The sequence below is a fragment of the Lipotes vexillifer genome, unplaced genomic scaffold, assembly GCF_000442215.2.
Source record: "Lipotes vexillifer unplaced genomic scaffold, Lipotes_vexillifer_v1.1 scaffold250, whole genome shotgun sequence".
In the NCBI taxonomy this organism is placed as follows: domain Eukaryota; kingdom Metazoa; phylum Chordata; class Mammalia; order Artiodactyla; family Lipotidae; genus Lipotes; species Lipotes vexillifer.
The window spans coordinates 1807969-1834859 of record NW_006785198.1 but is presented as its reverse complement, the minus strand read 5'-3'; the positions used below and the strand labels follow the sequence as shown (position 1 = coordinate 1834859).

Below are 26891 nucleotides of genomic sequence, written 5' to 3'. Positions count from 1 at the left end.
AGTATCATTTCCTTCTCTAATTCATTGATCCAAGTTCATAAACCCTCCGTGATAGGGTTTAATCCTGAATGACTCTTTTCACTCTGTTACTCTGTATCTTAAAACCCCAAAAACTTATCTTCAGTTTGCAGTACATTAATTTGAAGTTTCTGATATTCGTAAACTAACTATAATTTATTTCAGGTTTTTGAGGTCTGCTTAAAATCCTAAAAGATTCTTTTAAAAAGGAACTTTTTCTTGTTCTTTTATATACACCAAAATCTAGTAAACAGCAGATTGATTTACTGATTGTTGATTAGAGCTGTACAAATATGCTCCAAAGTGTCCTTTATTTCTTTCTTCCTTTCCTTTCTTTCGCTCATAGAATATCTTTCTAGAGGATAAAAGTTATTATCTCTTTTATATCTTTGGGTGTTAATGATAGAAATTAAGATTTGATTTTGGTTCTTATTTGGAAAATTTTTTGTTACTAATTTCTTTTTTTTATTGAGGTATGATTGATCTATAACATTTGTTACTGATTTCTTAGACAGCTTTATAAATCCCTTTTGATGGACCTGTGAGCAGCCTCTTTTTATTCGCTCATTCATAGAATGTTCTGACAATGTTTTAGATTAGAGAAACTGCCTGAAACTGCCAGTTTTTCAATAATTACAAACAGATTATGCCTGAGGGCATTCTGTTTCAGCATTAATGAACTAAAACCAACTTCTAAAAAGCTTAAGCAAAATTTAGCAGATTCATTGCTAGATGCCAGCCTTTTATAAAAGATGCTGTTTTTTAAATTCAATACTATGTAACCATTTTAGTTGATAACAAATCATTCAAATTACACTCCAAATTAATTAAGAATTACTAATACGAATTTATTATTTAATAAAAATTAAATTTTTATTAAATTTAAAAGATTACACTTAGTAAGAAATAGATTAGTAAGAATTACATTTGTATTAATGGGAAAACCAAAAGTTGGGATGAAAGACAACTGTGATTAGTTATTTGGCTCAAATGGGTTTACTTTTCATAGTATGTCTTCACCTTTACCCTTGCAGGGTCTCAAAGGACATCCAGGGCTCCCAGGACTCCGAGGTGAACAAGTAAGTATTCTTCCTTTATAAGACTTGCATCTTGGGCTTCCCTGGTGGCGCAGTGGTTGAGAGTCCGCCTGCCGATGCAGGGGACACTGGTTCGTACCCCGGTCCGGGAAGATCCCACATGCTGCGGAGCGGCTGGGCCCGTGAGCCATGGCCGCTGAGCCTGCGCGTCCGGATCCTGTGCTCCGCAACCAAAAAAAAAAAAAAAAAAAAAAAAAAAAAAGACTTGCGTCTTCTCCAGTGAAAAAGACACATGGTAGGGGACTCCATTGAGAGCTTATTTTCCCCCATGTAACTCTTTCAATTTTTCTTAATGTTTTTTACTCTGTTTAGTACAAGAAAAACTTCTAATTTATTATCTATTAAATCTTGTGGGTTTTTTTCATATCTTAGACTGACTTTCACTGTCTGCCTAACATGCTCCAGAACAGCAGTCTTAAACTTCCGTTGTTCATAAACCACTGTGAGAATCTCATAAATGCTGTGTATCCTGTCCGCAGATTATCCATGCATGCACACACACTCATATGCACATACACAAATGCACTGATTTTTTTGTACGTCTCAGGGGCTTTCCTGTTTTCCAAAGTCTATCCACAGCTGTTAGTTCCCTACCATTGCATGAAGGAATGCAAATAAATTTTAATAACAATCCAAATTAGAATGGCACATCTGCTGTTTGTTGTCCATTCTACACATACACGTATATGTAAAAGTCAAAATAGTTTGGGAACTATTTAGTTTTTGATCATGTTATTCCTTCTCTCTCCCACCATAAAATAATGTATCATTATGTCATAGGAAGAAATAAAGTCATATCTCTTGGTTTCAATAGAATATATACTAGGCCAGTATGAATAAATCAGTGAAAAGCGTAGGAGATTAGATACTAACTAAGGTGACAAATCGTTATTGGAGATTTAGCAAAGAGCCTCAGGAAACCCTAAAGGGAGCTCCAGAAAGAAAAGTGATGGATTATCCCTGAGGGAAAGATAAATGAAGAAATAAAGCCAGTTTTCTCTTTTATTCATGTAAGAGGGACAATACACTCTATTCAGTCCCTGAGGCACAAGTTTTCAAGATTGCTAATTACTAGACACGGCAAGCAATATATGTATCTGTAGCAAGTAAAATCTCAGTTTCCTGAAGATCATATGAGTGCTGAAAAGCATTTGAGCATTTATGGGAAAAAAAATCAGAAGGGCAGGCGGGATTAGTTCCTGGGGAGGAAAAAAAAAATCCCTAGAATACTGCTTTGGCAGAAATTCTGTGTAGATTTCAATGAAGAAAACCTGACACATCACAAGTAAGTGAAAAATTGACCATTTGTCAGTACTGACCAGTTTACTCGCAACTGTTCTATAACCTAGTTCTGTTAGTATATGTGTCATTGTTCTGAGGGTGGTATGCTTTTGAGAAGAGTCTGAGATCAGTTTTAAAGGTTGGAAAATGTATTATTGGAATCAGTTCTTTCTATTTTATTTATTTCCAGAAGAAAAAAGACAAAATTGGTGATAACTGTGAGGAACAACTAAAATCATTTTGCATTTTCACTGTGGAAACACTGTGGACATTAAGAGGAATGTAACTAATTAGCTAGGAGACATTCCCTTCTGGAAAATTTGTAGATATCTATAAAGTGGCCAGCAAACACTTAGGAAAGTAATTATATCATCTGGGCAAGCTCTAGTAATAAGAGCTTTCATTTACGGAGTCTTTATTAGTTGACAAACTGTACTACTGTTAACTGGAACTTCCAGTAGTATAATTATTTAGTATTTCCATATGTTAACTCATTTAATACTCCACAACACTAAGAATTATTGCAGTTACCCCTGCTTTTAAATATATTTTTACACATTGTTCTCTTTTCTCTACGCAATAATCCTGTGACCTAGATATTATTATTGTATTTTACTAATGAAAAAAACTAAGAGATAGGGAGGATCCATGCTGGCAGTGCTGGGACTCTCAGTGAAGTCTGAATGACTCAGAGCGTGTGCTTTAATTCTCAGAGTGAGAAGTGGGATTGGGTCAGGTTTACTATTCCTGATTTTTCCAGGGGTAGAGATATAACTTTGTGTCTGAATTCCTCCATTCGATCTACAGATTTAAGTGAGCCATTTTTTAAATGCAGAGTGAATTGAGGTATAGTGCTTTGTTTTGAGTTTCTTTTGAGCTGCTCTGGTTGTCCAAGTGATTTTAGGGTGTGGTTGACTTAGAATATGTTTGTGCCACATAAGACTACTGAAAGCTTACTCGTTGCCTTTGTTTACTGTTATTCCAGTAGAGCAGGATTTAGTCATCCAGTGGTGTCCTCTTGTGTATTTCTCTGTGCCACTGGAATGTGTTATATCTCTACATGTTGTCTTAACACCCTCTATGAGAATCCGTTCAAAATCAGATTTCATTTATGTCTTATAACAGGTTGCTTTTTAATTGAGATCAGTTAACCGAAATTGGCTAGGAAACTAATGAAAGAGATGGTGATTGGCATTAGCCAGAACCTACAGAATAAAAACAGCCTTTTAAATTTATTTCAGTCTTTTCTATCGGCATAACCAAGTATAAGGTTTTGTGGATGTCTGGATATAGGCCTGTGTGTTTTAGAATTGGATGGGGAATAAAGGAAGCAGTTGTAAATAGACTGAAGCAAGTCTCATAATTAGAGGACTTTCCCTAGAGTACTACTTTAAGTTATTTGCACTTCAAACCTATACTAGGGAGGCAGCCTTGAATGGTGGTCTCTGGAGTTAGACTTGCTGATTTAAATTCTGGCTTTCTACTTACTAGCTGAGTGACTTCCCACTGGTGACAAACACTTCATGTCTTATTTTTCACATCTGTAACATAAAGATAATGGTACCTATCTCATAGGGTTTGAGCAGATTAAATAAGATAATACATATAAAATTCTTGAATTTTGGCACATGATAGATGCTCAATAAATGCTGTTATAGGAATAAAATATGTATTATATATAATATTAATAAGGTAATATCTAGTACATAAATATGGTTTCTGAGATTTATAGGATATAATCTCTCTACATGTAGATGAAAATGTTTTGTTACTTCTCAGAAGGCAACTGTTTATTCACATTCTGTTAAGTTGTTCATTGCCATATATATGTATAGGTGTCTGTATGTATATGTATATATGTATATATGTATGTATGTGTGCACATGTATATATATGTGTGTTTGTGCATACACACACGTGACAACTTTTGTCAGATTGTCTGAGTTCACATCTAGGCTCTGCTACTTACTCACTGTGCCATCTTGGGCAGGTTTCGTAACTTTTCTGTATCTTAGTTTCTTCAAATGTAAAATGGAGAAAATAGTATCTATCTCACAGATGTAAAGTAGACGTAAAGTGGTGGCATAGGATTGGCACATAAAAAAGTGCTAAGTAAATGATAATTGTTGGAGCAAGGAAAGGAAGTGGGAGACAACAGGGAGAAATGAGAGAAAACAAAACTGAGAGATGGATTCTGAGAAAAGTGGAGAGAAGGACAAATTAGGAGCCTACAAGTCTAATGGAATGGGAGGGTAAAAACTTTCCACTGTGATGCTCCATTTGCCTTTTTCTTGGTCTGTGTTTTCTCTAGATTTTCCAAATTTTAGGAATTTCAAAGTATTTCTATTGTTAAACCGGAGGAAACACTCTTCTGTATACTTCAGATCAGAGGGGCAAAAGAGCTAGTGTCTTTTATTATCTCTTTTCCAAACAACAAACCGGAAATGAATTTTACATAATAAAGAATCTATAAAACTTATCACTGCTGTCACCATTTGTGGTTAAGTAAAGACAGCTCAACACATATTCTTCTGGTATTTCCTTGGTTCACAAATTATTTAACAGACCTAAACTTTGAATAAACTGAATGAATGAATGAATGAATCATATATCAATGGAAGAAAGTAACAGCGAGTGGAGGTATTTCTTCTCACTTTTCCACACAGTTCTGCAGCAAGTTTCCTTTCTTATGCCTTTGAGTCTCCATATATCAGCCTTCCTTGAGCAATCCTTGTTTTAAATCAGGCATACAAAGTTGTCAGTGCAAAATGAATTTCCCATCCAAAGTTGCTGTGTGAATTTTTAGATAGACCTATGTCATGATACAGATATTTACCACTTAATATCCATTTACTTATCTTCTGGAGCTCATGCTCCAATAGTTAAGGAGAGTTGCAGGATGACTGAAACAAGAAGGAGTTCAATCCATAAAGATACTTGTTATTACGAAACGTACCAACTCTTTCTCTAATACATTTTTTAAAGGTTATGTATCACTGGATTTTTCCACCCTAGATTTATCATTACTAATAATCAGTATCTCATTTAGGTCCCTAATGTAATGTGTTTATTTTTATTTAGCAATTTTATCTTTTTCATTTTAAATAGATGACTTCAAGCAGATAAGCAATGTGCAGGACCCTTAGTATTTTTATATGGAAAAAATATTCTTTCCAAACTTGGGTATTATGAATGCACCAATTTTGTTTCCTTGGGTTTCTTTTGACTTTGTTGTATTGTTTTATTATTTTTCATTTTAGGGGATTCCAGGATTCACTGGTAATATTGGTTCACGTGGTTACCCTGGCAGGCAGGTGAGGTAACTATATTTAAACTTCTGTTTTTATGTTCCTCTTGGTTAATACATTGTATGTTCTGATTTCAAGAGTTAATGTTCAAATGATAATTGGTTTACTTTTATTAAATAATGAATTACTCATAGCAAAATAATTCCAAAAATTCTAATATCAAAATTGTAAAAATCCTTCAAAAATTTTACTGCAGGAAATTTTGCTTAAAATGGGAGTAGGATTTTTAAACAGGTTTGATGTGAGTAATATACAATGGAGCCTTCTAAGTTAAAATGCCCAGTGGGCTAATAAAATGTTAAAACAGCCCTGCTACTGATTTTACAGTACTGCTACTGACTAAAACGAAGTAATGGTACGAGTTAAGACTCTATATGATAAGCAACATTTTTTAATAATACAACTATAAACACTTGGGACACAGTTGGCAGCGCTACACATACCACTATCTGAATACTTTTATCTGAACTGGATTCAAGTCTTTGTAATACTGTTGTGAAAATTCATTCTAATCATTTCATATTTATTTCCCTCTAATTTCTAATTTTCTCTAGCTACTTCATGTAGATTAATAAGAGAACAAATTTTCTTTCTTAGGCTTTCATGAATTGATTACTTACTCTTGAAATTAATTATTCATTTAGCATACTAGAAAACTACATTTATATAAAATATATTTTTATATTTTTATATATCTAAAATGTATTTTAGATAAGTTAATTAAAAGTTTTAAAAGAACACAGTTTTCCAATAAGAAATAACTTAAAAAATAATTTTTGTTACTGACAATGTGTTAATCTACTTTATTTAGATATCTAAAATATATTCGTGTATAGATTATATACAGTGCCTCTTTTGGTTCTGAAATTCTAAAATTCCTTGAATGTATATAGTCTTCATTAAGTATACAGAGTTCTGAAGTTTATGCTTGTGAAATGATACATTTTATATGCCCTTTTTATTCATCTATTTATCTACAACTCTTTAAAAAGTACTGTAGTATGATGATGATGCCTTTTATTCACACTAGGGTTTAGCTGGACCAGAAGGTAATCCAGGACCTGAAGGTGTACGAGTAAGTAAGCATTTTCATCATTTTGTTAAGTATGCTTGCATATGAGTAGAATGAAGTGTACAAAATACTTATTTTCACACTTCCATAGAAACTTTGAATGTAATGCAGGTTTAGCCTGGAAAGAAACACACTTATTAAATAGATATTTTCACTGTTAAGGCCATAGAGAGCAGTCTTATGGTGGTAGGTTTTACATCATTCTTTGATAGCTCCTACATCTACATCATTTATTTTGCTAGCTCCTAGCAAAACGTCTGGTATGTTGAAAATATGCTCTTTAAGCATTTGTAGTATTATTTATGTGTGGACGTATATAGACCTAAGAAATAATGGTGAAAGAAATATGAAGAGGCAAAAAATTCGCACTCAAGGCTGAGATAATAATACAAAGACTATCTGGAGTAAAGAAATATCTGCAGAGAAAGAAATAGGCTTATCACATTCAAGCATATACCATTGCACTTCCAACCGTTAAAGCAGTTGTTAGCCACTTTTAATCATTAAGGGAGTAAAACAAAAAAAATTACTGTGATGTGTTATGTTGTGTGCCACAAATTAAAATCAAAGCTGGTTCTAGGAAAAATTAGTAAACTAAAATTTTTTTTTTTAATTCTCTATTTTTAATAGCCAGTTATTTTCTGAAATCTACATCTGCCTTATATTATCTTAAATACCTTTTTGAAATAAGGAAAACAAAAAGTACTTAGTATGTACTATAGTGATGCCTTAATTTAAAAAAAATTCTTAAACATTTTCAAATACTTCATATTTCTTTTGCTATCAATCCAATGAAGTAGCAGAACACGTGTATTGTCTCCATCTTACAGATGAGAAAACAGTAAGCTATGGAACCGACATGATTTGACAAAGTCATAGCAGAACTCAAACCAGCGTCTTCTCACCTTCAGCTCCGTACTGTTTTACTATCCCAGGCTGTCTCCACCCTTGCATTAAGTGAAAATATAATGGGGAAAAGTCATGTATTCTTTATTAGAAACTGCACCGAAAGCACATATTGACTTGGATTTGGAAAGCAAGAAGAGATTAGTGGACAAAGAACATGGGCTTTGGAGTTAGACAAGGACCGCTTTTTTTTTTTTTTTTTTTTTTTTTCTTAACCCCTTGTTTACTAGCTTTGTGACCTTAAATGTCAACCCTTCTGTGTCTCATTTTTCTTACCTTATTAAAAGATGATAATGAAACCTACCTTTAGGTGGTTATGAGAACTACCTGAGCTTAATTAATATTCTTAAGGCACAGTGCCTAGCACATGGCATGCACTTTCTATGCAGATTTTATCATTATTATTAGAATTTGGGAGTTTCTTCTGCATGTGAGCTAAACTCCTAGACCTTGGAGTTACTTGGCACTGTGCAGTTTTCTCTTACTACATTTTCTCATCTTGCTTCAGTGATTCCTATAGCTTTTCTAATTCTTCTTTATATCATTTTTGTACTATATTATACATCCTTTTGTTGCTTTTTTCCCCATTTGTACTGAAAATTATAGTGTAGGTTGTAACCCTTTTTAAGTTTTTTTAGGTTTTGATGGCCGACTTCATAAAAGCATTAAAAAAAACAAATCTCATCCTTTTCTGACTAATTTAATTGATTTAATCCTTTAATTTTCCTTTGGGAGTGAGGGAAGAGTCAGAAGAGTCACTTCTCTAGGTTTCATATTCACGAAGAGTCTCAAATGTAGACTTTAGACATTAACTCCAAATATGGTTAAAAAGACAAAAATCATAAAATCACACTGACAGGATTATGTTTTTCATTTAATTTGGGTCCTGTTACTGGACTATACCACATGCTATACAATATGAATTACTATTTTTATAAATCATGATAAATTACCTTTTGACTGGCACCATTGTTTGACTGCATTTTTTGGTGTTAAGATAATTATTTTTAAAATGTAAATGTTTAAAATAAATCATTTTGTAACCCTCCTTTGGTGTTTCTTTGTGTAATAACATGCTAGGTGGCTCAAAAAGTAGAAGTATGTAGGCCTCCCCCAACCTTTTAGTGGCCCTCCTGGTGACACAAAATTGCCTCTACCTGGATATACAACCTTCAGTCCAAAAAAGCAAACACGTATGTGTTTTTTGTGTAATTTTTTGTTTATTTTTTTGTCTGTGTGGCGTGTGGGATCTTACTTCCCTGACCAGGGATCAAACCCGCGTCCACTGCACTGGAGGCGTGGAGTCTTAACTGCTGGACCACCAGGGAAGTCCCTTATTATTTTTTATGTTCCTTGTTTCATTACACACTAAACTCCAATTTAGTGGTAGTGTTTTGAGAATGACCACAACCCCATATGATTTCTTTGGTGGATGCAGCTGACATTTTATTTCTGTTAGAATCAGCATAATAATTATCAAGAAACCTTTATGAAACACCTACATAATTACTCATAGCATTGTTCCCTTTAAAATCTTTACTTGTGGGCTTCCCTGGTGGAGCGGTGGTTGAGAGTCCGCCTGCCGATGCAGGGGACACGGGTTCGTGCCCCGGTCCGGGAAGATCCCACATGCCGCGGAGCGACTGGGCCCGTGAGCCATGGCCGCTGAGCCTGCGCGTCCGGAGCCTGTGCTCTGCAACGGGAGAGGCCACAACAGTGAGAGGCCCGAGTACCGAAAAAAAAAAAAAAAAAAAAAAAAAAAACAACTTGTAAAATATTGTGCTGGTACTCTGTGCAGACTTTGTTGAGTAGAGGTTTAGCTCCTGAGTTTTCAGTTGAGTATTTAGTTTATGAGAAGTGTACATCAGTTAGGGTGTTTGTTCTTTTTGTTTATAAGCAAAACTCCAGTTGTGTATATTAAAACAAAAGTTAACTGTTTTTAAACTTGAGGCCACCTGTAGTTGATATTTCTGAAAGTACATGTAGCTTGTCATCATAATCGTAAACGCTCTGGTATCAGAAATACTTTTGGATGCTTCATTTTAAAAGAAACCTTCCCCATCCTTCAGATGCTTGGCTTTCAAGCAAACAAATTATAGATGTTTTATCATTAAAGTTAATTAGAAGGAAACTATTTTTTCTCTTTTATTTTTTACTTATTCATTCATACACTCTGTAGAACATAGGAATTTTAAAGGTGTTTTTCCTTGTCAAAGAAAAGTGCTTGTCTTACTATGGCAACACCCAACTAGCTTTCACCCTCAAGAACTAAATGCTCCCCATGGTTCTTATTCCAGGAAACTTGGAAATGATTCCTGAGACACTTATTTAAAAAAAAAAAAAATTGTGGTAATACATATTTAATATAAAATTCACCATTTTAATTATTTTTAAATGTAAGTTCACTGGTGTCATAGTTCAGGCTGCTATAATAAAAATTACCATAGACTGGGTGACTTAAACAACAAACATTTATATGTCACAGTTCTTCAGTCTGGGAAGGCAGATCCAGTGTTTCATGAGGGCCCACCTCATGGCTTGTTGACTGCTGCCTTCTTGCTGTATCCTTATGTGGCAGAGAGAGCAATCATATTTCTTTCATATCTCTTTTTAGAAGGGCAGTAATCCCATTCATGAGGGCTCTAATTCCCTCCCAAAGGTCCCACCTCCAAATACCATCATATTGGGGATTAGGCTTCAATGTATGAATTTTGAGGGGGCATAAACATTCAGTCCATAGCGGGAGGCAATAAGTGCATTCACGTTGCAGTGCGGCCATCACCACCGTCCATCTCCAGAACTTTTTCATCTTTCCAAACTGAAACTTTATATCTATTGAACAGTAACTCGCCATTCTCCCTTCCCCCCAGCTCCTGGCAACCATTCAACTTTCTGTCTCTATGAGTTTGACTACTCTATGTACTTCATTTAAGTGGGATCATATAATATCTCTCCTTTTATGACTGGCTTATTTCACTTAGCATGATTGTCTTTGAAATTCATCCACCTCGTGGCATGCATCAAGATATCCTTTTTCAGGCTGAATAATATTCCATTGTATGTATATGCCACATTTGTTTGTCTTTTCATCTGTTGAATATTTGGGTTGCTTCCACCTTTTGGCTATTGTGAATAATGCTGTTCTAGGTGTACAAATGACATTTACTTTTTTAAAACTTGAGTTCTTTCTTAATGTATACTATTATGGAAAAATTTACTCTGAAAAGGCACCCATTCTCTAAGTCAAAATAAGTAGACTTTATTTCGAATTTAGTCAAAATGGCCTGTATCTCTTCTTCAAATTCTTTTATACCTTGGGTTTCCTCTGTGTTCACAAAAGCATTTTTCTTCTCCCATCTCCATCCATTTCAACCTCTCAGTGGTTCAGGGAAATTTCGCTTTGTTTCCTCCTAAGAGCTCTCTATTCTACCCTTAAGTCTTCTGGCCCATCTGCCCTTCAAATCGTATATCACTCTATGAGCTCTTTCTATGAGTCCCACATCTCTACTTCCTTGCCAAGATAATTAAATTTAAATGCTTCCTCATCACCATAATCTCAAAATGACTAACAGAACTCATCCTCTTTCTACTAAACTATTAGCTTTCCTATTTGTTTTCCATATTTCTATCAGTGGTTACCATTTGCTTATCAGTCCAGTATAAACCTTAGAAGCATCTTTGCCTTAATCCTAGAGGTAGATACAAAGGCCAGTTGAACCACTGTAATCCAAATGAATTCTATAAACTGCAAATTTGATTATATCAAAACTGTCTAAATTTTTTTTGATGACTCAGTGTAAATCCCAAACTTTACATCATCACATAAAAGACTTTTCATGATGTAGCCACAGTTGCCTTTCCAACCCCCACTCTTGCCTACCAGTCACACAGAACTATTTGCAATTCTGTGAAAATGCCATGTCATTTTATTTTGATTGATTGATTGATGACTCATTGTTAGCCCTGCTAATAAAATGCCTTTCCTTTCCTTCAAGACTCAGCTTAAATGTTGCCTCGTCTGTAAAACTTTCCTAAATCTTCCCTCTGGGCAAAGTTGGTCATTCTGCCTTCAAAGCTTCTGTATCTTGTATTTATCACATCACATAATCATGTCACAATTATCTTATGATATTACAATTATTTGTATGACTCTTTTTCCTAATAAACTATGAACTTCTTGAGGGCACTGATTTTCATATTCATTTTTATAATTCCAATTCTTGGCACACAGTGGGCACTAAAATGATGTTTTGTGAATGAGTGACCCAGACTCATATTCCTTCAAATTTGGACCATTGAAACAGCATTCTAACACATTTTCCTACATTCAGTGTTTCCTGTCTTGGGTGTATTCTGTATCCTGTCCACAGATTAATATTTTAGAAAAACAGCTTAACATCAGGGCACTACCACACTCCCCCAAAGTCCAGTAGCTTCTCATCTAAACTATAAAGTCTAAAATTCTTAGTCTGAAATTTAAGGCTCTCCTTAATCCATTCTCTAAACTACTATACACTTTATTAAATGGATGAAACACGTTATTATTTGCCACAGGTGAGATCTAACTAAAGTATGGTAGTATAGAGTAGCTTGCATTGTTATTTTACTCCTTGTTTTTCAGACCTATTGGAATCTCCCTGAGGGCACAATGGGTCTGCTTCTCTCCAAAGCATCTTACACATAAGAAACTGCCAGTTAACCATTTACAAACGCTCCCAGAGTCCTCTCTATCTTGTCTCTGCTTACTGTAGTGCTGGTTGGAGCGTTCTTTCTCCATCCTCTGCTTATCAAGACTTTATCTACTCCACAGGCCTATGTCAAGTGCCAGTCTCCTTTGAAACCTCCTCTGACTGCTTTTACCTCCTGCCACATTGGAATGTATCTCTTCCTCCTCCATACTTCTTTTCCTTGGATACCTCCATTCTGCCTTACAATTTAGTTAATTGTATATCTGTGTCTTCTGCCCTTTGTAATATTCAATGTAGAAAAGAATTTGGGCTTGTTGATTTTTATTAGCCACTATGCCTTAAGTTACATTTCCTACTTTTTTTTTAAATGAAAAGATTGAACTGTAATTTCTAGAAGAAAAGACACAAGATTATCCAAACTGTTATGCCTTATCATTTCATATTACTAGGAATAAATTTAAAGTATCTCTATTTAGAATTATTTACAGGGTGAATATTTAAGTGAGATAATACAAAGATTATTTGCTTACTTTAAGGGTTTCACTGGCTCTCCTGGAGAAGTAGGACAACTGGGACCTGAAGGAGAAAGAGTAAGTCTATTTCCTTCAAATATTATTTCTAACGTGATATACTTAGGATAAAGTATAACAGGGCTCATAAAGGCAGATGTCAGGCAGTGAAACAAGCCAGCTTTAAGAAAAGTCACCTACCAGAATTATAATTAAACTCTCTTAAATTTTACTGAATTGTGTTTTAGGTAAGCGAGGTGATATAAATATTTATGGTTAGCAACTTTAAATTTAACTTTTAAAAAACACAAATTGTTATTATCTAATTATTAAACTTTTATTTTGAAATTGATCTTTGAGTAGAAACTCTTGGCAGGGTTTGTATTTTACAATGCAATGTGTAATAAATCAACTTCAAAAGATATATTTTTTTGTTTAATAGTGGAAGATAGCTGTTCATAAATGTAGGTACTTGTGAATAAAGTAGAATCTTTGCCAAATGGTTTGTTACACTTATAAAAATTAACGGAGGTACATACAGAGTTCTGGCATTCCAGCTTCGTCATACCTAGTTTTCAGTGCCATATGCAGTTCAGTGATTTCTAGCTGCATTTCTTCATCTACACTGTCAATATTAATTAAAAAAAAAGTAGAATCAAACAATATTAGCATATTCTCAGGTTTGAAAACAATCATATTCCAAATTTACCATTTAACTCTTATTATACAAGTGCTGTTCAGGCAAATTTTTGTTGATATCTGGAAACTGATTTTTGCAAATGAAAATAAATCAGATCATTCTTTGCTAGATGAATATTTCAAATGTATAGTTTTTTGAGTGAGTGAATTAAATCACATTTTCTTGTAGTTACTTGTGAATGCCTTCACGGAGAAGAAACATTCAGAGTTTACATGTGCTGTAATGACAATCGAAATGTTTAGTTGTCTTTGGTGAGAAGAGGTGAAGATATTCCTGTGGTGAGCGCACAGGTCATTTCTTTCACTTGCAAACAATATCTTCAGTGTGATCCTACAACTAAGCCACTTAACTACTGTGTAATACAGCAGACTTACAGATGATGTTTCCAATCTATCATGCAAAGAATTGAACTGCTTCTTATAGACCCAAAGGAGTATATATAGTTTACATTGTTAATTACTGTGCTGCTTATGATACAATCCTTCCCTGACCTGTTGGAATGAAGTTATTTCTAGTAATTGATGTAATAAATAAACAAAAGTTATATGTCCTTGCAAAATGTCATCATCTTGAATTCAAGGATCCCTGTGACACTATCAATAGGCACAATGCCTATAATCATACTCAGTAATTTTGACTAGTTTATATGAATATATCAAGATTGTCTCAAATCATAAATATAGGACCCTTTTGTGATATTCTGCCTATTATAGGTACCATGTCCTAATATTATTAGGCTACTTCAAAATTCTCACTAAAACCATGAATGGTATAGCTAACTGGGTGGTCTTATTATGTTATGAAATATTTAAGTAGAAAAAAGCCAAAGAAAATAATGTTCTAATCACTCCTGAAAACAAATGGGAAGAAAAAGTTCTTTCTGGAAGTCAATAATATACACATGCATGTATATATGAAAAAGTTCTTATATAATTCTATCTGTACTATCCTTAGGTTTTCTGCTGAGATTTACTGAAGCTACTAAAGTTTTAGAAAATAATCATTTTTCTTAAATGCTTGGCTATATTATGTAAAGATGCATGAAATCCTCATGAAATGAGTCATATTGCTCATCTTTGAACTCTTTTTTCAATAGAGAATATTAGATGAATATTTATTAAACACTGTTGAATTAAAGTAAATGGATTACTTCAACCATTGATATCTGCTAACTTGTCTGTATATACAAAAACCCCAAGCTACATGGTTCTGACATATTTCTTAGTCCCTAAGGCTTATAAAAGTGATTATAAGTCTCAAGGGATTTTATCAGTTAGTACACTTTGGACTGCAAGTGACAGAAGATCCCATTTCAAACTGGCTTCAAAATGAGGAAATTTAAAATAAATGATGATAATGATAACAGCAAATGATTTGTTGAATGGTTACATCTATATGCAAGGCGCTATGCAAATACTACATACGAATTAGCTCCTTTAATCTCACAGCACCCAGTGAGATAGTATTATTTTTCTCACTATAGATGAAGAAAATGAGGCATACAGAGAGACACACTTACCTAAGACTATATATAGGTAATAAGAGCAGAGCCAGGATTTGAACATAGATATTCTGGCTCCAAAGACTGAGTACTTAAGTACTATGCCCTACAGCTGCTTCTTATGACCAGAAACCCATAGGTTAGGTGGGATCTAAGCACAATATGGTCCTGAGCACAGTGATATCATTATCCTTCTCTCTGCTTTGCCTTGACTAATGCTGGCTTTATCCTAAGGCTGGTTTCTCATATTATTGCAAGATTCCCAGTGCAAGGGCTAACTATGCCTTTGTTTATGTCCAGCCAGAGACAGGGAGACAGAGTGGAGGTAATTTTCTGTTGGGTACAGAAAATAAGACTTCCTGTTTGTCTGGTTGTACCAACTGTGGTTGCATGCCACCTCTGGACAAATAACTATCACCAGAGGAATGACGGGATCCCATTTGGAAATACAGATAGGATGGATTTCTGAATAAAATCAGAATTTTTGTTATGAAGAAGAAAAGGGGCCACTTGAGTTAAAATAATACATTGAAGCTTTTCTGAATATCACACCAGTTTAAAGGATAACTTATTTTTCTCTTTGGCATACTTCATAAATTGATGGTTGAGAAGAAATAACTCATTAATTGATTCAACAAATATTTACTTTTTTGAAGTATAGTTGATTTACAATATTATATTAATTTTAGGTACACAGCATCTTGATTCAGTATTTTAATAGGTTATACTCCATTAAAGGTTATTAAAAAATAATGGCTATAATTCCCTGTGCTGTTGAATTCCCTGTTGCTTATCTATTTTAAACATAGTAATTTGTATCTCTTAATCCCATACCCCTATCTTGCCCCTCAATCCTTCCCTCTCCCCACTGATAACCACTAGTTTGTTTTCTGTATCTGTGAGTCTGTTTCTGTTTCGCTATATACATTTGTGTGTTTCATTTTTTAGATTCCACATATAAGTGGAATTATCACACAGTATTTGTCTTTCTCTGACTTACTTCACTAAGCATAATATTCTCTAGATCCATCCACATTGCTGCAAATGTCAGAATTTCATTTTTTATGGGCATGTAATACTCCATTGTTTGTATGTGTATATGCGTGTGTGTGTATACACAAGCACATATATCCATATGTGTGTATATATATATATACACACACGTATGGATATATTTATCCATTCATCTGTTGATGGACTCTAGGGTTGCTTCCATATCTTGGCTATTGTAAATAGTGCTGCTATGAACATCAGGGTGCCTGAGTCTTTTCGAATTAGTGTTTTCCTTTTTCCCAGATATTTACCCAGGTGTGAAGTTGCTGAATCATGTGGTAGTTCTATTTTGAGTTTTTTGAGGAACACCAATACTGTTTTCCATAGTGGCTGCACCAGTTTACCTTCCCATCAACAGTGTAGGAGGGTTCCGTTTTCTCCACATCCTCACCAACGTTTGTTATTTGTGTTCTTTTTGATGACAGCCATTCTCACAGGTGTGAGGTGATATCTCATGTGGTTTTGATTTGCATTTCTCTAATAATTAGCAGTGTAAAGCATCTTTTCATGTGCCTGGTAGCCAACTGTATGTCTTCTTTGGATGCTGGGAAAACTGGACAGCTGCATGTGAAAGAACATTAGAACATTTCCTCACACCATATACAAAAATAAACGCAAAATGGATTAAAGACCTAAAAGTAAGATCTGAAACTATAAAACTCTTAGAACATAAGCAGAACACTCTTTGCCATAAATCACAGATCCAAAAATAAAATGTTTTTTTAGATCTGTCTCCTAAGGCAAAAGAAATAAAAGCCAAAATAAATGAATGGGACCTAATTAAACTTAAAAACTTTTGCACAGCAAAGGAAACCATCAACAAAACAAAAAAACAACCTAATGAATGGGAGAAAATATTTGCAAATAATATGACTAACAGGAAGTTAATATCCAAAATATATAAATGGCTTATACAACTCAATATCAAAAAACCAAGCAGCCCAATCAAAGAAGGGAACAAATATTTACTTTTGACTTTTTCACATTCTAGGGTGCTCCTGGAATCCGTGGAAAGAGGGGTCTTAAGGGAAGACAGGTAATTTGATTCTTGTTTTATGAGGTATGGTTTAGAGGAGTATAATCTAATCATATGCATATTTCTTACCTGTTAGACTACAAATGTAGTTGTTGTTCTTGTTATCCACAATCCATCTCATTCAACAGAGTTTAAAATTTGCCACTTTAACAGCCTATCCAGTAATACCTGAGAATGTGAAGGAGTATTTAGATTAAAAAATAACTCGAAATGTAACAATTCTAACCCATTTAATATACCAGTGGGAGAGACCTTTATCCCCATGACAAGGTGCTAAAATTAAAATGTCACAGGAAATACATGAACAATTTAAAACACTAATGATAGCACTATTCACCCTCATGTTTTAGAGGTTTTTAAAATGCCTGCTTCAGATGTTAGCTCAGAAACTAGTTTCTTATATTTTCACGTTAAAAAAAATCAAGTAAAGTGAATTCTTCCAGATAATATAATAATCTCAGAGATGGGAGGAAATTTTGACATTATCTAATACCCCATTATTTAACAAATGAGAAAACTGTAGTTCAGAAAAAGCATCCTCGGGTTATCCTGGCTGTGTTAGTATAGCTAATTAGCCACCTGCTTTTCACTTGTGCTGTTTTTTTTATTACAATTCAAAGATATTTATTAGGGTAAGACATTCTGTGCTATACTCTGCTCTCTGTGAGGAAGAAAATTGTCTTTAATAACAGCTTTTCTAAAATTTTGGTGTGTATAATTAAAATCCTGATTATAATACTAAAGGATTACAAATCTCACCAGAATATTCATATCCTTTTAAAGCATTTTATTCTTTGAGCTTTGGAATATTTCTTGAAGATAGAATAGGACAATGGCACTATTATATGGGTGAGGAAAACGAGGCTCAGTGACGTTAAAATACTTGCTCGGAATCCCATAGTTAAAAGTGGTAAAGAATCGAGCCCAGCTCCTTTGAATGTAAATCCAAGATCCTTTTCCTTACTACGTAGATATTTCTGCTGTCTGTCTTCTACCTCACACTACTTAGAAGAACATGATTTATTTTTTCATGACATATGGCCAAAATGTGATAAACTTATTTTATTTTTTATTGGAGTATAATTGCTTTACAGTGTTGTGTTAGTTTCTGCTTTACAATGAAGTGAATCAGCTATATGTATACCTGTATCCTCTCCCTCTTGGACCTCCTTCCCACCCCCCACCCCCAATCCCACCCATCCAGGTCATCACAGAGCACTGAGCAGAGCTTCTTGTGCTTTATAGCATGTTCCCACTAGCTGTTTGACCCATGGTAGTGTATATATGTCAATCCTAATTTCCCAATTTGTCCCACCCTCTCCATTACCCCCCTGTGTCCACATGTTCATTCTCTATGTCTACATCTCTATTACTGCCCTGCAAATAGGTTCATCTGTACCATTTTCCTAGATTCCACATATATGTGTTAATATACAATATTTGTTTTTCTCTTTCTGGCTTACTTCACTCTGTATGACAGATTCTAGGTCCATCCACATCTCTACAGATGACCTAATTTCGTTCCTTTTTATGGCTGAGGAATATTCCATTGTATGCACATATCACATCTTCTTTATCCATTCATCTGTCGTTGGACATTTAGGTTGTTTCTATGTCCTGGCTATTGTAAATAGTGCTGCAATGAACATTGGGGTGCATGTGTCCTTTTGACTTACGGTTTTTTCAGGGTATAGGCCCAGCAGTGGGATTACTGGGTCATATGGTAGTTCTTGTTTTAGTTTTTTAAGGAATCTCTATACTGTTCTTCATAGAGGCTGTATCAATTTACATTCCCACCAACAGTGCAAGAGGGTTCCCTTTTCTTCACACCCTCTCCAGCATTTATTGTTTGTAGATTTTTTGATGATGGCCATTCTGACTGGTATGAGGTGATACCTCATTGTAGTTTCTTTTTCTTTTTTTTTTTTTTATGGTACGCGGGCCTCTCACTGCTGTGGCCTCTCCCGTTGCGGGGCACAGGCTCCGGATGTGCAGGCCCAGCGGCCATGGCTCACAGGCCCAGCCGCTCCATGGCATGTGGGATCCTCCCGGTCTGGGGCATGCACCCATATCCCCTGCACCGGCAGGCGGACTCTCAACCACTGCGCCACCAGGGAAGCCCCCTCATTGTAGTTTTGATTTGCATTTCTCTAATATTCAGTGATGTTGAGCATCTTTTCATGTGCCTCTTGGCCATCTGTATGTCTTCTTTGGTGAAATATCTATTTAGGTTTTCGGCCCATTTTTTGATTGAGTTGTTTGTTTTTTTGATATTGACCTCCATGAGCTGTTTATATATTTTGGAGATGAATCCTTTGTCTGTTGCTTTGGTTGCAAATATTTTCTCCCATTCTGAGGGTTGTCTTTTCATCTTGTTTATGGTTTCCTTTGCTGTGCAAAAGCTTTTAAGTTTCATTAGGTCATTTGTTTATTTTTGTTTTTATTTTCATTACTGTAGGAGGTGGGTCAAAAAAGATCTTGCTGTGGTTCATGTCAAAGTGTGTTTTTCCTACATTTTCCTCTAAGAGTTTTATAGTGTCTGGTCTTACATTTAGTTCTTTAATCCATTTGGAGTTTGTTTTTGTGTATGGTCTTAGGTAGTGTTCTAATTTCATTCTTTTACATGTAGCTGCCCAGTTTTCTCAGCACAACTTATAGAAGAGCCTGTCTTTTGTCCATTGTATGTTCTTACCTCCTTTGTCATAAATTAGGTGACCATATGTGCATGGGTTTATCTCTGGGCTTTCTATCCTGTTCCATTGATCTATATTTCTGTTTTTGTGCCAGTACCATACTGTCTTGATTACTGTAGCTTTGTGAGTCAGGGAGTCTAATTCCTCCAGCTCCGTTTTTTTCCCTCAAGACTGCTTTGGCTATTTGGGGTCTTTTGTGTCTCCACACAAATTTTAAGATTCTTTGTTCTGGTTCTGTAAGGAATGCCGTTGGTAATTTGATAAGGATTGCATTGAATCTGTAGATTGCTTTGGGTAGTACAATCATTTTCACAATATTGATTCTTCCAATCCAAGAACATGGTATATTTTTTCATCTGTTTATGTTATCTTTGATTTCTTTCATCGTTGTGTAATTTTCTGAGTACAGGTCTTTCGCCTCCTTAGGTAGGTTTATTCCGAGGTATTTTAATCTTTTTGTTGTGACGGTAAATGGGATTGTTTCCTTAATTTCTCTTTCTGATCTTTCATTGTTAGTGTGCGTAGGAATGCAAGAGATTTCTGTGCTTTAATTTTGTGTCCTGCAACCTTACCAAATTCATTGATTAGTTCAAGTAATTTTCTGGTGGCATCTTTAGGATTTTCTATGTATAGTATCATGTCATCTGCAAACAGTGACAGTTTTACTTCTTCTTTTCCAATCTGTATGTCTTTTATTTCTTTTTCTTCTCTGATTGCCATGGCTAAGACTTCCAAAACTGTGTTGAATAGGAGTGGTTTCACTTTAAAGATTTTAACATATTAAGATAAACTTACAAAACTGTCAAGAAATGAAAAGTAAGCCAAACATTTTGTTTCTTGCAATTACATTCAACATTCAAGTTAATCTTGTAATAATTATAACAGCAGAAACTGTACCATCATCATTACCATCATCACCAATTTTTAGTCTCAAGCACTTTGTTAAATATTTTGTATGCCATCTCATTTGATTACACTCTATTATACTTCTGAATGTTAGTGTATTCTTTACATTTTATCTCTCTTACACATATCCCAATAGAAGTACCTCTCTTATGTGTCAAATATCTAATCTAAATATGCAGATTGGGCTGTCTCAAAATTGATAGTAGGTGAAGTTCATCTTCTTTATTCTTCTCCATTCTATGTCTTGATATTTTTTCATCCATCTCCTACCAAAGTATGCTGTCAGTAAAAGCACTAATTAATTTATTTATGCTAGTATATTATTTCCAGTGCTTAAGGTGTTACCTTGCCCATTAGTAATTATATTTTAAGTATAGTTTAAGGCAGAATAAGTAATCTTTAATGGTGGAATTTTAGGCATTGCTGAGGAAACATTTTCGCAGAGTCTCTGTGATATATCACTTAAGTAGCTACCATCTTTATTTATTAATATAGCTGGTCTTATATAGATATTAACTTTATCTTTCCTTGGGGGGGGCTGCATTGGGTCTTCGTTGCTGCATGTGGGCTTTCTCTAGTTGCATCGAGCGGGGGCTACTCTTGGTTGCAGTGAGCGTGCTCTCTCATTGCGGTGGCTTCTCTCTTGTTGCAGAGCATGGGCTCTTGGTTCGTGGACTTCAGTAGTTGCAGCACGTGGGCTCAGTAGTTGCAGCACACAGGACCTAGAGCACAAGGGCTTCAGTAGTTTTGGGACACAGGCTCAGTAGTTGTGGCTTGTGGGCTCTAGAGCCCAGGCTCAGTAGTTGTGGCGCATGGGCTTAGTTGCTCTGCGGCATGTGGGATCTTCCTGGAGCAGGGCTCGAACCCATGTCCCCTGCATTGGCAGGTGGACTCTTAACCACTGTGCCACCACAGAAGTCCCTTAACTTTATCTTGACAATGTATAGGTATTATCTACTTCCCTACTCTATAATGAACTGTAAAATCGTCCATGGAAATTTATAGATAACTTCTGGTTTCTTACTCCATAGGGAATTATAATACTATCCAACAGATGCTATTGAGTTCAAAAGAGGAGTTCAAGAAAACTGTGGAAAGATAGTGAATGGAATGATCACTGGGTTCTTTTTTTTGAGTGCACTGTTCTTTATATTAAAAAATTTGTAAAGTTTTATTTCTTTAAAGATATATGCCTTTGTAATAGATTTAGATCTTTGAAAAATTATATTTGAAAAACATGCATTTCATTTTTCCTAAATAGTGTTTATTATAAAAAATCTGTCTAGTGCTGTACTGTGTCATGTATACTATATGTACTTTCTCTTGGTTTTACCACAAAATGATTTGACCATGTTTATGAGGAAATCACTGTACTTAGACTAAGATGCAGTTACAACCACAAGTCAAATTATGCCAAGGTTGACCTCAGAGACTGTTCCAGAATATTATCCTATGCATAAATGCTCCACCATGTTATGTTTATTATAAGTAAAATCATCTTCAGATATCTTTGACATTAAGTAAGGGCAAACATATTATTATGGGATATTATGTGGCATGAGACACATATTTCAATTTAGATGATTCAAATTCCATGAGAAGAATGGTTGCTTATTACTGTTTTAATAATAGTAAAAGGAAAATATCTTTTGATTACATTTCCACTCTCTTTGACGTGGAAAGATATTAGGTGTGTGAATACAAATATGGCCATTTTCTCTTGGTCATTTATTAAATTATGTATACTATTTGTTATATATGAGGTAGATATTCAAATACGGAAGCAGAATTAAAGGATCCAGGCCAACATAAAGAGCTGACAGAAACCATACATGTGAAAGAAAATACAGAAACCTGGAAATGCTGAAATCTAAAAAGGACCCATTTAAGAAATTTTTGGCTATGCATATGTCAAAGACTGTTAGGTCCAATCTTCTGCTGGTTTCATAGCTATTTAGAAGTGTAGGTTGGTGCTTCATTAAGGTACAGCTATGTGGATCCCATCCATGTTATTTCATTTACTGTCCTTAAATTAATTACTCCCCTTAAATTAATTTGATTAGTCTTACATTGTAAATGAGCTTGTTTCCTCAAATTTTAGGTAGATACAATTACTCAGCCTTTGAGCATAGCATATGGTTCAGTTTTTTAAAAATTGAAGTATAGTTGATTTACAGTGTTGTGTTAGTTGCAGGTGTACAGCAAAGTGATTCAGTTATACATGTATGTATTCTTTTTCGGATTCTTTTCCATTATAGGTTATTATAAGATATTCACTATAGTTCACTATCCTATACAGTAATAGTTCCCTATCCTATACAGCAAGTCCTTGTTGTTTACCTAGTTTATATATAGTAGTGTGTATCTGTTAATCCCAAATTCCTAATTTATCCCTCCCTTCTCCCCCTTTCCCCTTTGGTAACCATAAGTTTGTTTTCTATGTCTGTGAGTCTGTTTCTGTTTTGTAAATAAGTTCATTTGTATCACTTTTTTAGATTCCACATGTAAGTGATATCATATATTTGTCTTTGATTACTTCACTTCATATGATAATCTCTGTATCCATCCATATTGCTGCAAATGACATTATTTCATTCGTTTTTATGGCTAAGCAATATTCCATTATATATAATTAATATGTATATTAATATATATATTCCATATAAAATGGAATATATGTGTGTATATATATACACACACAATATACATATGTGTGTGTGTATATATATACACACACACCACATCTTCTTTATCCATTCCTCTGTCAGTGGACACTTAGGTTACTTCCATATTTTGGCTATTGTAAATAGTGCTACTATGAACATTGGGGTACATGTACCTTTTCGAACTACAGTTTTAATCTTTTCTGGATACATGCCCAGGAGTGGGATTGCTGGATCATATGATAACTTTATTTTTACTCTTTAAGGAACCTCCATACTGTTATCCATAGTGGCTGCACCAATTTACACTCCCATCAATAGTGTAGGAAGGTTCCCTTTTCTCCATACCCTCTCCAGTGTTTATTGTTTGTAGACTTTTTGATGATAGCCATTCGGACTGGTGTGAGGTGATACCTCATTGTAGTTTTGATTTGCGTTTCTCTAATAATTAGCCATATTGAGCATCTTTTCATATGTCTGTTAGACATGATTCAGTTTAAAATAATTATTGTAACATGTAATTTGTAGAATAATAGTAACTCCTTTTAGATAACTCCTTAAATTTTATGTAACATATTACACTTACACTTTTAGAGTCTCTGAAGTTAAAGCCAGGAACTGGTAAAATAAATTACTTCACTTTCTGTATTATAAAATATGAAACACTCTGATAGTCAGAATAGTGAAGGTAGTAGGCATAGAAAACTTCAAAATCCAAGTTTAGGTCACTATAAATATAAGCTTTTTTGGATTACTGTATTGGTTTCTAACCTGAGTACTAAAGCTCTATGTTTGGTGTGAATAGTTTACAAAAATATGAAAGTGTATATGTATTGACATGACATATACCTGTGCAGCATAGAAATATATAGGGGAGTAGTCAAAGTCCTGTCCAAAATTGTTAGTAATATTGCTAAGCTTAAGTTTGGGAAGATGTTGCTATAAATCATATGCTCATACTGGTTGCCAAAGAATCACTTATTTCCCTGAGTAAACACTAAGCATGGAATTAAGTTGTTGTGAGCCAGCTTCCTTAGTGATGTCTGTATTGTTTTAATAAAATTATAGACTTACAGGTAAGAGATATCCTCTCCTAGACAGTATAAATATTATGCGAATGCTATTGAAAATGGATACATTTTAAAATAACATATTATTTTGGTTGTTTGAGTTGTTTATTATTTAGCCTTGTACTGGTATTTTTTACATTAATGTTTGTGTTATTTCATTTTAAATCTTCCCAGAAAACTCTTTCTTCCCCAAAATAAAACATTATATTTATTCAGAGTTTGCAGATAAGAGTTAATATTTGTCACATAATGTGTTTTTGCTTTTTCAACCAGGAAAAGTAAAAAACTGGTTTTGTTAGGAATTTGGTGTATTTTAGGATCAGACTATGTAAAAGTAGTTTTATTAACAAATTCATTTGTTCCTTAGTCTTGGGTTGTTGACATTTGAGAAGTGGTTTTCTTCCTTGTATTGTAAACTATTTTTGATTTTAGGATCTTAGTATTAGGTACTCACTAATCACAATTATTTTAAAATGCCTTATGTAATCAGTTACATATTAGTCCGGGTTTGTGTACTCATGCTTTTTGATATTGAGATACTATAGTTCTTACCTCTTCCTTTTCTTCCCTCCTACACTCCCTATAATGTCACAACTGGATAAACATCCTTGTTGTCAGTTAATATTAGAGATCTTAAAAACAAGGTAGTAGACCATCTTTATTGGTCAGGACTGTTTTTAAAACACCAAAGAACTCCTGTTCTGTTTTACATGTTTTACTGTCTTTGAGAAGCTTCTTGGAGCATATGATATGAACCAAATTATTTAAAAGCATAAAGCCATCTGCTGATTTATAATAGAAAAGAAGAATGCTGTTTAAAAAAATGGGAGACACAGGAAAAGAGGATATATATGTATTTGTTAACTTCATATTTTATATATGTTACTAATTCCAAGTAGCTCTCTTTTTAATGCAAAGTTTCCAAACTTCCTTCTGTAGTGTGCAGTCAGGAAATTCTATAGCTGCTATTACAAAAGCATTTTACAGGGCTCCCAGATTGATTTAATCAGTAGTCTCTTGTAGTAAGTTGAAGCAAATTATGTAGCTCCACGACCTAAAATATCTCTGCCAGAACTGATTTTTCCAGGATTGAAGGTAACGTGATATTGGAGATTTGGAGTGACTCTCAACAGTACCTAGAAAACTGTTGTCAGAATGCACAGGTTTTCTAAGGACTTTTTCAGATCTGATAATAATAGTTTATAAATAATCAAATCATATTATATTTGAAGTTTGACAAAGAGCAAAAGAGTACTCAGTTTTCTTTCTATGAATATCAAAGTATCGCAGCCTTAGAATAGTGGACAAAATAACACCCTTAAGGCACCGGGACTTCAGAGATGTTTACTTTTCCAACTATAGAAAGGAGTGTCTCCTTTTCTCTTACAGCCTTCTGTTAGAAGAGTCTATTTAAAGTAAACTGTATTTTGGCTTCTAACTCCAGTGTTAGAATTTCAGAATATAAAATCCTTCTGTTAGACATCTGTTATTAGTTCTATCTTTAGCCCCAAACAATCTTAAATACGTATTGCACAGCCGTGTTTCAAATACATACATTTTATGGAGAATTTGGAGACAGTGTTTCCTTTGTCCCAGGAAAAGTTTGAAGTTAATTCATGAAGAAAGAACTACTGTTGCTAGAGCATTACAAAATATTGTCATTAATTTTCCAGTGATTCTGCCTCTTTCAGGAAAAATGTATTTTCTGGATTCTACTTTACTGGGATGATCTGTAGTAACTATGTTTGGCTAACTATAGCTTGACAAGATGTATGAAGAGACCAGGACTTTGAATTAAACCCATCTTCAAGGTCGGGTCAGTTACTGAGAAGAGGGATGCCCAATGAACCGTAGTTGGTAACTTTGGGGAAGTCCAGGAAGAGCATGATTTCAAAGACGTATGACACCAACAAATGGGAATTCAGGCAGCCATTTATTTTCAGGGTGGATAATGTAAGGGAAAACTCAAGAGAGTCTTGTAGGTTATCAAAATCAGGAGTGTGGAAATGTGAGTGCAAATATGGAAGTGAGGTTTGGCTTGGCTTGTATTCTCAGTGTGGGAAAATGGCAAGAATGAGGCGTGACCCTTATGATTGAGGTATAATGTGTGGCAAAACTGGTTCTTGAACACAAGAAAAAGGCAGAGTCCAATTCTCAGAACTAGAGTACAAGCTGGTAACCAGTCTTTAAGAGCAAGGCAGGAACGTGAGCCTGAGAACTGAGGCCCAGATCATAGCTAGGTTAACAGCAAGCCTGACTTGATGCCAAATCTCCAAGAATTTGTTTAAAACCCATTAAATTCCTACCTAAGTTTAAAATTAGTCTCAACTGTTAGGACATGGTTTACCTTGAAATATGGATCAAATTGTCTTACCTATAAGGAAAAGAAA

The 26891-nt window shown here is 34.6% G+C and overlaps 1 protein-coding gene across 1 annotated transcript in view; it reads left to right on the top strand.

The window, feature by feature from the left end:
• The window catches only part of COL24A1 (collagen type XXIV alpha 1 chain), a 382692-nt gene that overhangs the window by 53577 nt on the left and 302224 nt on the right, over positions 1-26891 (top strand). Inside the window, exons 8-12 of the mRNA XM_007457245.1 lie at positions 1053-1097; positions 5657-5710; positions 6735-6779; positions 12907-12960; positions 17125-17169. Coding sequence (XP_007457307.1) covers positions 1053-1097; positions 5657-5710; positions 6735-6779; positions 12907-12960; positions 17125-17169 — 243 coding nt within the window. The remainder of the gene's footprint in view (positions 1-1052; positions 1098-5656; positions 5711-6734; positions 6780-12906; positions 12961-17124; positions 17170-26891) is intronic.